The 13,431-nt window shown below is 34.5% G+C and overlaps 1 protein-coding gene across 11 annotated transcripts in view; it reads left to right on the top strand.

Annotated features, from left to right (window-relative positions):
- Positions 1 to 13,431, top strand: part of LOC123265192 — a 398,621-nt gene that overhangs the window by 353,312 nt on the left and 31,878 nt on the right. For 10 of the 11 annotated variants that reach the window (XM_044728840.1, XM_044728839.1, XM_044728842.1 and 7 more), the window contains exon 6: positions 8,600 to 10,524. In XM_044728840.1, the coding sequence (XP_044584775.1) occupies positions 8,600 to 10,524 (1,925 nt within the window). Of the gene's footprint in view, positions 1 to 8,228; positions 8,329 to 8,599; positions 10,525 to 13,431 lie in introns of those variants that run through there. The other variant, XM_044728848.1, reaches the window with a different exon arrangement.

Genomic DNA, 13,431 nt, shown 5'->3' with positions numbered 1-13,431 from the left:
GAAAAATTGATGTGGGTACTCAAATGAAAGGTCTTGATGAGTGTAACATCGGAATGAGCTTATATCTTTAAAAATGTCAACAGTTCACAATATACAAGGTCATTTCTTAATTATGTATTTTCGAATACAGCCTAAATACTTATAATAAATTGCCTAATGGCGAGAATTATATGAAACTTGCTAGAAAAATTTCCCCTCAATTTAATGCAGTAAATCAGTAATAATTAAAAATTTTACGGATCAAACTAAAAGGGATCTAAAATTCCCACTCTTAAATTTGATATCAATCATCCCTTAAAAAAATTAAAAATAAATTACAGTAGGTCGATAAAAATATATCACCGAAAAAAGGCTAGTTTGTTAAGTGAAACAGTTGGGACAGAAGGTCACGTATCGTGTAACATGATTACAAATATATCATAACCTCCTTTTTTCGTAAGGTTTCATACCTTAGTGTAGTAGCAAAACATTCCCCCTGTTTGCACGGATTTAAGCGGGACTAGAGGCGTAACACGTGCGTAGCCTGTCGATGCCGGGTTTTATCGCCGCAAATCATTGAAACAACTTTATAAGACACTGACAAAACAAAACAAGGCATCATTTATTTATTTTTCCCTAAAATGTACAATAAATTTTATTACACTGAAACGAAATTTGAAACGGGAAAAATGTGGAAGGGGCTTGGAATGTCTTCGAGACGCTGACTGCAGATGGAGCCAGACAGAGTAGGGATTCCCAGTAGACAGGAGCAGCAAGCAAGATATCTCGGAATGTTTTACACCTCATTAGGCAACAATGTGTTGTTGCCAGGGTGAATTATATCGGGCATGAGACGACTTGGCTGTCAAGACAAATGGCCCAAACCGGAGGTAATTGTGGGCTTTTATTAGCTCTGGTTTTCGAAGTCAAGCGGGTTGAGGACTAAGCTTGAGCCAGATCGCGAGACAGAGTTTCCTTGTGATGGTAGTAGAACTCTATACAGAACACACTCTGTGGATGTATAAGAGTAACAAGACAATGCTACAGCCAACCAACCGACTACGCTTTTCACTAGCTTTAAGCTGATGCCGCAGTAATGTTTGTAAACTCTATTCCGGTACTCTCTCTATCTTGTTACTTTAAACAACCTACCGAGTTTTGACTCTATCTAATTATTCATATGACAGTTTCCCATTAGAGAGTTAATTTTTTCCAACCAAAAATTAAACTTAGGAAAAAAGAACCAACTATTGACCCGTTCCATGATTTTTGATCTTCCGACAAAATATTCTGGACAAAATATCCGAAAAAAAATATCCCTGGATAAAATATCTTAAATGATTAAATTTTTTAATAAAACAATTCAAAATAATGAATTTAAAAAAAAATTATCAATTTTATTTTAACACTTATTAATAACATTTCAATAAATATTCGTAGCGGTATCAGGATTCTTGATACCCCGACAAAATATTCCGGACAAAATATTTAAATACATAAATATTCATCTTTTTAAGATTAATAATGTCACACGGAAAAAAGTAAACTGTAATAAATAACAGTCGATTTATAATAAGTAATGATCAACTGCTAAAAATTACCATTTCAAACAGTAAAATCATGATTTTGCTATTTACTTTATAATATTTACCATTTAAACGTTACGATTTACTCTTTACATGGAAGAAAATACTATTTCAAACAGTAATATTCGCTATGTAAATGTCTAAAATGTTAAAGTATAATAATTAACAATTCAGACTTTGATATTCATCATTTCGTACCTAAAAAATGATCTTATGATATGTAAAAAGTATAAAATAAAGTTAGTAAATTTCTAATACAAGCAATGTCAATATTTACAAAGTAAATGGTAATTTTAAACGCAACGCTAAAAATCAAATTATAATTATTGACTTGCTTGGACTGGTAAAATGTATATTTTAAAAGTATAATTTTTACTGTTTCAAATGTTAAATTATCCCAGAGTGAGACCCCCTTCTCTTTCATCTGAGTTCCCCTTCTCCTCATAATATGAACTATATATTGAAATGGCAATTTTTACTGTTTGAAACTGTAATTTTTTAAGATGAAAGAGTCGTTATTTATTATAGTGACAGCTACTAATCACTTATTTTGGATATTAAATTATAAATTGTGGCTTTTATACTTTCTCCGTTAAGTTCTGTAATATTTATATTTTTGCCACCCCGATGTCCGTTTTACTGTTTGAAACTATAAAAATTAACCGGAATCCGAGTGAATATTACCGTTTACTTTTTTCCGTGCAAATAAACACACACAAAATCCATCATAAAAGGGCACAATAATATAAAAGCCCCAATTATCGACAGGGGTCTAAATATTGACACCCTAAATTATTTTTAAATATATTTAATCATCTGTAATAATAATAACTATCATATAAATTTTTATTAAATTCTAATTAATTAAAAAATTGAAAAAAATTACTGTCAGTTCAAAATATTGAATATTAATTATTAAAAAAAAATAAAGAGCACCAGTTCATCAAACCAGCTTACGAACGTTTATTTTCTTAACAACTTTGATTAGAAAAGCAATTTTTTAAATGCCGAGTTTAAATTAATTTCTTCATCTAATAATATCATCTTTTTTTTTTTTTAATTAACAATATATGAAAAATTTGTAAAATTGAATAATCGAAATTAATTGTAAGCTTTATAATATTTAAATAATGGCTGTCAATAACTAGTTGATAATTTTTAAGTGGAATCTCATATTGACAGCCATTCGATAGCGCTAAGACGCCTTTTTTTGACTTTAATCTAAAAAATTAACTGTAAGAGTTTGAACTCTTCTGATTAAATAAATTATTTTAAAATAAATTTTTATATTTTTAAAAGTAATTAATCATTTATGGAAATTATTATTAATAAACTTTAATAAAATTGATTACTTAATAATAAGTTTGGATAAATAAAAATAAGCAGATGATTGTCGGCATGCTTAGTATAAGTGTCAATAATTGGGGTAAAGGTATGTCAATAATTAGATCAATCAGTTTTTTAACCTGCCAATAATTGGTGTTTCCGGATAATCTATTTAATTATTTAAAATTAATTAGTAAATATCAGTGATTATGATTTTAAAAAATTTTATTAGTAAAAACATTACTAGAAACATTACCACAAACAAAATTCAACGATATTGATATTTGATTGCTTAAAAAAAATCAAATCATAACTTTGTCTCTTATAGTGTCAATAATTGGAGCTTTTACCTTACAGTAACATGCTAAAATTTGATAATTTTTTTCAAATTTATTGTTTTAAATTATTTTATTAAAAAATTAAATTATTTAAGATATTTTGTCTTGGGATACTTATTTTGGGGATTTTTTGTCCTGGATATTTTGTGTTTATTCGGCAGTAGACCAACACATAAGCTTGTTACCGTGTTGTGCCCTTTTATCATGGATTTTGTGTGATATTTAGTCTCGGACATATTTTATTTTTTTTATATTTTGTCTATTGACTATTGACAATACGCATAACAATAATTTTGTAAAAAGCTTATAAATTCTTAAATATTTAATGACACTTTGAAACGTAATCATAAACGTTAATACAAAGACAGTTACTTGAGCAAACAATAGTAAGACTATAGTAAGCTCAATATTTAATGGTCTATAAGAGAAAGCGACCGAAATAAAACAAAGATACATTAGAGCCAGAGTTAAAATAAAACTTCTAATAACTTATTTAAGGTATTTACTATCTCAAGTTTGAAACAAATATATCTAAAAAAAAAAAAAAGACACTCAAACTTTCAATATGCGATTGAGCAAGATGCTCTCTCTTAAAGAAGAAGCACTTGAGGGCAGTCCCGGTCAGCGTTAAATATTTTATTGGAATTCGATTGGTTTAGTGTCCCGATCCGTCCCGAAATGGAGGTCGTTAGTTTCCGATAAGGGCAGAATAGAAAGAGCATTTCGCCAGATGTCCACTCGCAAGATAAAATTATAAGATTTTCCTCTAAAATCTGGAAGATCGCGATATTGTTTAGGTCCAAGGGAGTCCATATAACATATCACTGGTCCCTTGGACATAGATAATAAAGCCAATCTGGATGTCGTTAGCCAAGGGTCATGGGTCAAGAGTCAAGAGTCCTCTCTATCGAGATACTCGTTAGCATTTTAGTACCGTTGAAAAATTTGTCGCAGCGCAGCACTTAGTCGAATTTATTCAATAATTGACAAGGCGAAGCTCTTGAACCGAGCTTTCATCATATGTCGCATCGACAAGGGGCTGAAAAGCTCCTCTATTCCATGATCTTCTTTTCTAGAGCAAGGCAATCGTGATGTTTTGTTGCTGGAGGCACAACAAGGGTATGTTCTGTTGTGTATTCCGTATCTGGGGTTGAGACGCCGGGTTGTAGCAGAAAGAGGGTAGAATCTGAGAACTGGGTGGCGGAGTGTAGAGTTTGGAGGTGGCGATGGGTAAAAGTGCGAAAAGAGAGTCATGGTAGTTCCTTCTACCGAAAAGAAGCAAGAGCACCGAGTCATGTGTATCCAGCAGGACTTGGTGCCAAAAGTAAGGGTGCATTAGCCGGCTCGGCCATTATCCACGCGTGAGAGAGTCTTAAATTATCTGGCTTCCCATTTGCTTCAGCGCGAAAAAGACACATGAGTCTTTCCTTAAATTTCCTTCATAAATTAGTTTCTTGATTTGGTTAATCCAATTATCCAACGCTGTACACGGAAAAAAGTTAACTGTAATCAATAACAGTCGATTTATAATAAGTAATGATCAACTGCTAAAAATTACCATTTCAAACAGTAAAATCGTGATTTTACTATTCATTTTATAATATTTACCATTTAAACGTTACAATTTACTCTTTACATGGAAGAAAATACTATTTCAAACAGTAATATTCGCTATGTAAATGTCTAATATGTTAAAGTATAATAATTAACAATTCAAACTTTGATATTCATCATTTGGTACCTAAAAAATGATTTTATAATATGTAAAAAGTATAAAATAAAGTTAGTAAATTTCTAATACAAGCAATGTCAATATTTACAAAGTAAAATGGTAAATTTTAAACGCAACGCTAAAAATCAAACTGTAATTATTGACTTGCTTGGACTGGTAAAATGTATATTTTAAAAGTATAATTTTTACTGTTTCAAATGTTAAATTCTCCCAGAGTGAGACCCCCTTCTCTTTCATCTGAGTTCCCCTTCTCCTCATAATATCGACTATATATTGAAATGGCAATTTTCACTGTTTGAAACTGTAATTTTTTAAGATGAAAGAGTCATTATTTACTACAGTGACAGCTGCTAATCACTTATTTTGGATATTAAATTATAAATTGTGGCTTTTATACTTTCTACATTAAGTTCTGTAATATTTATATTTTTGCCACCCCGATGTCCGCTTTACTGTTTGAAACTATAAAAATTAACCGGAATCCGAATGAATATTACAGTTTACTTTTTTCAGTGTGAGTTTTTCCTTAAGTTTCCTTCATAAATTAGTTTCTTGATTCGGTTAATCTAATTATCCGACGCTGTAAGGTAAAGTACCCAGTAGTTGAACAGGTTTGAAAGTAAAACTTATTTGACCCCACTTTTAATGTATAAAGATGTAATTATTAGGTCAAATTAGTGATTTTCATGAAAATATAAACAATTTTGAATTAATTATTTATATTTTGACGTTTTTAAAATAGACTATGAAAAGAGTAGTAGTTGAACAATCAATTCTAACAAGCTGCAGTAGTTGAACACTCTGGGAGCAGTAGTTGAACTAATAAAATATATGGCAATAGACACACCAAAAATTTTCAATGTTTCATTGAAATATCAAAAGAAATATAACATATTATTGAATAATATTAAAAATAATACTGTGAATATTTAACATGTTCATTTGAAAATGATAAATATTTGTATTTAATTTTTTAATTACATTTTTTATGAATGACAAAGCAAATTTTCAATTATAAATCAAAAAAACTCAATTCAAAACGTTCAATAATTTTTAACTACACTAATTTTTAGTCATGAAACTTATTTAAATTGCAGTAATTAATACAAATAACAATGCTGATCATTAGTCTATAAACCTATTAGAGGGTATAGTGCTGTTAAAATTATACGGCCCCAGCCTGTTCAAGTTATGGGTACCGCTTTGAAAATTTCGAGGTATAGTTGAACGCTAAAATTTAATATAAAAATTCTAGTTTATGTCTTTGCAAAAAATATGTGCTATTTAGAAAAGACTATTTCATTAGATGATACAATGTTTTTTACTTAAAATGATGATATACCGTATTTTTTTTTTTTTTAACTGATTGTTCGGTTTACGATTTAGTACCTTTTTCATGAAAAAATAGCATCTATCGGCGATTCTCTTTATGTAAACTTTTAAGTTAATAAAAATATAATTGTTTTGATTTATAATTGAAAAAACTTACAGAAATCAATTACTGTATCATTTAATAATTATAATATGCTTCTATTACTCATAATAAATTTACGGATTTTGTATTATAACAATTCGAAAATACTGTTCAAGTACTGGTCCCATTTTTATAAGTGTTCAAGTACTGGGTACTTTACCTTAGAAGCTACCAGTTTTTGGTTTAGCAGCATTGATGTTCTCACCAGAGGACAAATGAAATTCCGATACACTGATAACTGGTTGAATGCCTGGACATCCTGACCGCTAAGAGCCGTGATCCGGTGGTTTATCTAATTGGAATTGTCGAAGGCGAGCTGGAGAATGGTTTACTGGGTGCTAGTCCTGGCAGGAACAGGATACCCAACTTTGCTCGGCTATCTCTTGGAGTAGTGCTCTTTAGACTAGTGACGTGACGTCGCTTAATACCCTAATCTTGGGTGGTAGTCTCGGAGATACTGGTAGGGACGTTTAAGATCTTATATGCTGAAGACTACCTGAGGTTTGCTAATTAATTGTTGAGCAATGTATGCATTAGTCCGGATCCACGAAAGAGATGTTGGTTTATTTTTAGACTGTTGATCCACTTTTTGATGGTAGCCGATGTGTTCATCGTCTTATCACGTAGTCGAGGGGTTACTTTCTAATTATTCCCCATGGGTTTTGCGTGGTGAAGGGCTGTAGATAAAAAGAGAGAGGATTGGAATGGAGCGAGAAAGGGAGCCGAAGGATGAGGAGACTCATCGATCCCTTCTCATCTTTCTCTGTGGCTCCTTCGTGAGCTCCTATGGTTCATCCAACCCGTCCTTGGTTGGAGCTTGCCACCCCTTGGAGCTGCTTTTCATCTGCTCACTCAAGTCCTTAGTCCCCGCTTGGTCGAGCGGTCTTGCTGCTCCTTAAATAAAAGTGATAATGTCTTGAGCCAACGGTGCGATTTAACTTACGATTTCTGGTGATCCTCTCTCATCTTCTGTTCTGTTCACTCCTCTAAACTCGGGTGGTTTTCAAAAGCGGGCGGATGCTGCTGGTTGGTTACCTCGAGGTAGAGATGAGTAAAGCCGGAAAGTTACTGAGAGACAACAGCCAAGAAAAGGGATGCTGAGGTTTAAGGGAGGCTTCACTCCTTCAATCCTAGAAGAGAATCTTCTAAGCGCTGACGCTGATCCGGCTCTTCATTCAAGACTCGCTAAATCTTCGATCGTGGTTTATCTAATTTAACTCATTGTATCCGAGATAATTTTGATAACTATTAATCCAAGGGATAATTACTCTTGGTAAAATGCTTTACTGACAAATTTAGTACCGATTGGAAATGGTAATTGCTATAGAAAGCATGGCAGATCGTCAATTGACCATTAGTTCATCCACAAAATATTTAGTCAGAAAAGTTGTCGAGACATAAAAGCATGAAGACTATATAAAGCTCTATTAAAGTTCTTTGTTTATAAAGCATAATAAGTACAAAGTATTGGTCTTGATAGCAAGTCGTATCCAAGGTTTAAAGAGACAATCTAGAACCCGGAGCTTTTCATGTCGTTTTTCTTCTCGTTGGTTAAAACTTTTTCCAGTTGCAAAGAGGCTTGCACCAGCGTAGAATGCACGGGAGAAAAGATCACAACGGGAGTGGATTCACTTCCCCAGTCTACCTTGGGGGTGGACAGTGCGCAAAACCCGCCCCCCACCTTCAGCGTCGACTTGAGAATGCGCCTGTCGTCCGTCCGCGCACGTGCATCGCTTTTACTCCCACCTCGGACTCGGAATATCAACCCCCGCCAAGCTGCCCGAAGTGGGTTTATTCAACATAGCACACAGTAGCTCGCGAGCACCCCGTCGGTGAGGGTTTATTCAACGCCAAAACTTTCATTGCACCCCTATCGTCAGATTCGCGTCTGAGGTAAGCAATTTCGTCGGGGTTTTTGAGCTTATCAGTGCAATTTTTCCGATATCTGTGATTTTATTAGTTAGACTTTGATTAGCAACGTTAATAGTAGCCATTAGAAGTATTTTTGGGATATTAGGTAGGAATTAGGATGCTTTATTTATTGGGTCGTAGTGATGAGGAACATGTGCTTTGGCATTAAAAATTTGAAAAAATTGTTGATGATGATGATGTTAATGATGATTGTGTGAATGACAAGAGTTCACCTGGGATTTTTGTGTTCCAGGGTGGAACTAACCAGCGTGCCAGGTGGACAGAATGCAATGGCACATCTCAAAAAACGGAAGCTGGAAGCTGATTCGGTTATCCCGAAGCCACTGCAGCCGCAACAATCATCACTGCCGCTGAATGGTAAAAAACCGTTACATCAAGTTTGTAGTGCGGGTGGTAGTGGTTATGGTGGTGTGGGTGTAGGTGTTGTTGGTGTTAATCAATCAAGTGGCCAGATGCAGCAACAGCAGGACATGGAAAATTTTGACGTAGCGACAAAGCGTAGGAGAAAAATTGTGCATGATGATGTGAGAAAGAATATTGACCAAAGTGACAAAACTATGGCGTTGCCCCAGAAAAAACGTGTCTTTAGTGCTAACAATAACTTAGGCAGCCCGGCTAGAAAATCTAGTAAGAATTCTGATGAACCTGAAGACGATGAAACTTTGATACGTGAAACGGAAGCTGCATTGAAAAGTTTGTCGGGTAGTTGGCCTGGGCCTAGTGGCTCGATGTACCAAAGAGGCAATCCTGATGAAGATAAATACGAGTCGAATTTCGAAAACTTGTTCGAGGAGAAGAAAGACAATCCGAAAATGTCACCCTCTTCTGTGTCGACATCTTCGAGTAATAGCGGCGAAACGGGCTGCTCGCTTAAAGATGTGATTACGTATCGCGGACAACAGGATCGACGGTTTCAGCAGAACAAGTTACAAGAGCATAAGCAGCAGTCACAGTTAATGAAGAAAAAAGATGAAATCTTGATGAGGATGGACCCTGAGTGTCAACCAGTGCAGTGTCAGATGACAGACCCTAATAAAATGCGGTCGTTGTCCAGGTCGACGATGATGAAAGACAGAAATGACAGGATGGCTGATCTAAGACACGGCGACAAGTATTCCCGTTATGACCCACCGGATTTTAATGAACTTGTTGACGATTCTTCAAATGAACTGGAGATTGACATGTCAGACCCCTTGGCTGAAAAGGAAGACAACGAGCGGGATTGCCCTGATAACAAGGACAAGGACAGGATCAAAAGCAACGGGCCCCATCCGAGACATCATCAAATGTACCCCAACTACCAAAGGTACCCGGATAACAATTTAAAAACGTCAACTTCCTCATCATCAGCGTTCTCCGGATCGTCAGCATTCCGACCTCCGAATTCTGAGCACACGAAGCCTTGCCGTGCCCCAGTACCTGCATCAGTCGTATCCAGCCCGCCAATAGGACCCTATCCCGCATCAGCAACATTCGTGGGCTTTCCTACGCCAATTCCTGGTCCAGTGATGCCAGTCCCACAGCCGGTGATCCCGCCCTCAGTCGACGATAAGCACTCGGTGTCGCTTCTCCAGTTGAAATCACCGAAAGAGGAACACCAACCTCAGCCGGAAGCGGCTCCGATCGTCGTAAAGCCAACCGGGACGGGATTGCCGCCTGTTACATCACCCGACACCTCTTCTAAGCAGTACACCATCCTCCAGCCAGCTGGTCTAGGCTCGCGGGCTGCCACCGCGATCCAAGACATCGCTCGTGAAGGCGTCGTCAGTGTCACCGCTGTCACCAGTGCTGCTGGCAGCAATACCACCAGCAGTTACACCGGGAACCACAAAAACGGACCCGTTAATAATAATAACAATAGTACTCTTGCTAACAACAACAACGCTAACAACAATAGTAACAATAGTAGCAATAGTAGCAGTAACACCAATACCAATAGTTCTAACAACACCAACACTGGGTCCACGAACATTGGTAACACGAATGCCAGCAGTATCACCACCAACACCACCACCTCTACCACCACTTGTCCATCAGTCGGTGACGTCTCTACCACAACAGGAACTGGTCCCTCAGACGTGATGAAGATGTCAGACAGCAACGGATTCGACGCCAGCAGACCCGGGATGTCTATGTCACCGTCCAGCCTTGCTCGAGGTATGGCATCAGCCTCTTTTTTCACATTCATTTATGATATGTCTGTATACAAATGTGACAAATGTCAGAAATAGGTCTTTCGCGCTAGGGTTACTTTAGCGCTTTTTACTCCTCGCGTGGGAAAGCTTATAAGGGGAGCGTATATACGGTTTGGAGAGATGAAACCCCGACAAAAGACACTTTCCACTGGGTTCCTCATCACTGCACTGATCACCGCTCCTGGACCTCTCTTCTCTTCTCATTTTCTATAAAGTTAGGGGAGACTTAGTCCGAGCACAGAAAATCAATAATTACCAAAGCGAGGGTGCGATGACTCAAATGTTTAAATCAAGGTCCTATTCCCTTATTCTTGTCCTCCGCAGATCTTCCAACCCTTTCTATTCCTTTTTTTATCATTCATCTCTTCTAAGGTTAGGTACCCAGTAGTTGAACAGGTTTCTAAGTAAAACTTATTTGACCCGACTTTTAATATATAAAGATATGGTTATTAGTTAAAATTAGTGATTTTCATGAAAATACAAACAATTTTGAATTGATTAGCAAAATAACAAAGATAATTGATTATTTATATTTCGAAGTTTTTAAAATAGACTATGAAAAGGGTAGTAGTTGAACAATCAATTCTGACAAGCCGCAGTAGTTGAACACTCCGGGAGCAGTAGTTGAACTTATAAAATATAGGGCAATAGGCACACCAAAAATTTTCAACGTTTTATTGAAATATCAAAAGGAATATAACATATTATTGAATAATATTAAAAATAATACTGTCAATATTTAATATGTTCATTTAAAAATGATAAATATTTGTATTTAATTTTTTAAATAACGTACAATAATTTTTAACTACACTAATTTTTAGTCATAAAACTTATTTAAATTGCAGTAATTAATACAAATGGCAATGCTGATCATTAGTCTATAAACCTATTAGAGGTTATAGTGCTGTTAAAATTATACGGCCTCAACCTGTTTAGGTTCTGGGTACCGCTTTGGAAATTTCGAGGTATAGTTGAACGCTAAAATTTAATATAAAAATTCTAGTTTATGTCTTTGCAAAAAATATATGCTATTTAGAAAAGACTATTTTATTAGATGGTACAATTTTTTTTACTTAAAATGATGATATACCGTTTTTTTTTTTTTTTGACTGATTATTCGGTTTACGATTTAGTACCTTTTTCATGAAAAAAATAGCATCTATCGGCGATTCTCTTTATGTCAACTTTGAAGTTAATAAAAATATAATTGTTTTGATTTATAATTGAAAAAACTTACAGAAATCAATTACTGTATCATTTAATAATTATAATATTCTTATATTACTCATAATAAATTTACGGATTTTGTATTATAAAAATTCAAAAAGTCTGTTCAAGTACTGGTCCTATTTTTATAAGTGTTCAAGTACTGGGTACTTTACCTTATTTTCCATTTTAGTTTTCATTATTTATCACGCTGGTTGCAATTATTTGGGAAATATTTACGGATAAATGAGAGTAGGATTGACGGGTTGAGTAAAGTGCATTCCTTGGTCTTACGTTCGGTGACACGATGAGGGTTTTAGTTGAGAAAATTTGGGGTTGATACCACGTCATACGTATAAGCCACAGCTGTCAGCGAGTGGAAACGTGACTAGCATCACCCTCCATTCACCATATATACGATAATAATAATAATAATTTGTAAGCTTGAACCTTATCACTAAAGCTAGCCCTTATTTTCCAAATCCGCCGGGAAAATTAGCTAATGCCCAATCTTACAGACAGGACATCGCTGAAATCTTTGGTTTTAATTCCTTCACTGGTTCCTAAATTATGATTAATCGCCGGAGCATAACGTGCGACCTAATTCGCGTTATTTAACCAAACAATCTTTTCGCACTCACGTTAACCGTGTAAAAAATAGGTATTTATTATAAAAATGCTATAGTATGTTCACACACGTTAAAAAACGTAAGCTTTTATTAGATTTTTGAGATATGATTGCGTGCACGATTGGATTTCCGGGCGTCGTTTTCTCCGAGCAAAAGAGAAGCGTGTTGACACGCCATAAAACCACTATCGGGGAAATCCGCCGCCCGCAAAAAGCCACCCCGTACAATACTACTCCCATCCCCCTTTTTCAGTTGTTAGTAGTCGATAAAAATAAAACAAACTAATAAAATAAACTACCGTGTAACTCAATTTTACGGTCACCGGTATTTAACAAACTAAATAATGAATCAAGAGACGTGTTGAGCTAATTTTGACGAGTTAAAGTGATATTTTGACACAAATATAATTTTTTTAATGAATTATTTTAAGATTTGTTTCTAAAAAGCCTATAAGTTCTCTAAAATATTTTAGAAAGTTTGAATTCTTGGTTTTTCTTCTACATTATTGTAAAAATATTGTGACAAATTCATTATAAAAGTTACATTTGTTTCAAAATATGAATTTTTGGATCACTTTTATAGAACAAAATTTTTTTGCGCATTTTTCAGTTCAATTTAAAAAATTCGCGAACTAAAAGTGAATATAAAAGTAAAAAAAAATTTGTAATTCTAATTCTTACTAAAATATAAGAGATATAAAAAATTCATAATCTTATTGTAGAAAATTTGATTTTCTACAAAAAAGGTTTTAGTTAATTCTCGGTTCTTTAATAATTTACTTTTAATCCTTTTTTCAAGGATTAAAATCTAAAATAATGTTAATTCAACATATTGACTTATTTCAAAAATACCAAAAAGTTTATTATTTTTTTTTTAATTTTCGGCTATTTTAGATATATAAGATTATTTTTTTTAAACAAAATCGACTTAGAAAAAATCCTCTTATTTTTCTGCATTAATAAAAAGAATTTTAAAGGAGTTCGAGCGTAACTAATGAGTCAAAATAATGTTAAAATTTTTTTTTAATTTTA

The sequence above is a fragment of the Cotesia glomerata genome, linkage group LG5, assembly GCF_020080835.1.
Source record: "Cotesia glomerata isolate CgM1 linkage group LG5, MPM_Cglom_v2.3, whole genome shotgun sequence".
NCBI classification, from domain to species: Eukaryota; Metazoa; Arthropoda; class Insecta; order Hymenoptera; family Braconidae; genus Cotesia; species Cotesia glomerata.
Note: the sequence above shows the minus strand (reverse complement) of the source record. Positions and strands in the feature narration are given on the sequence as shown.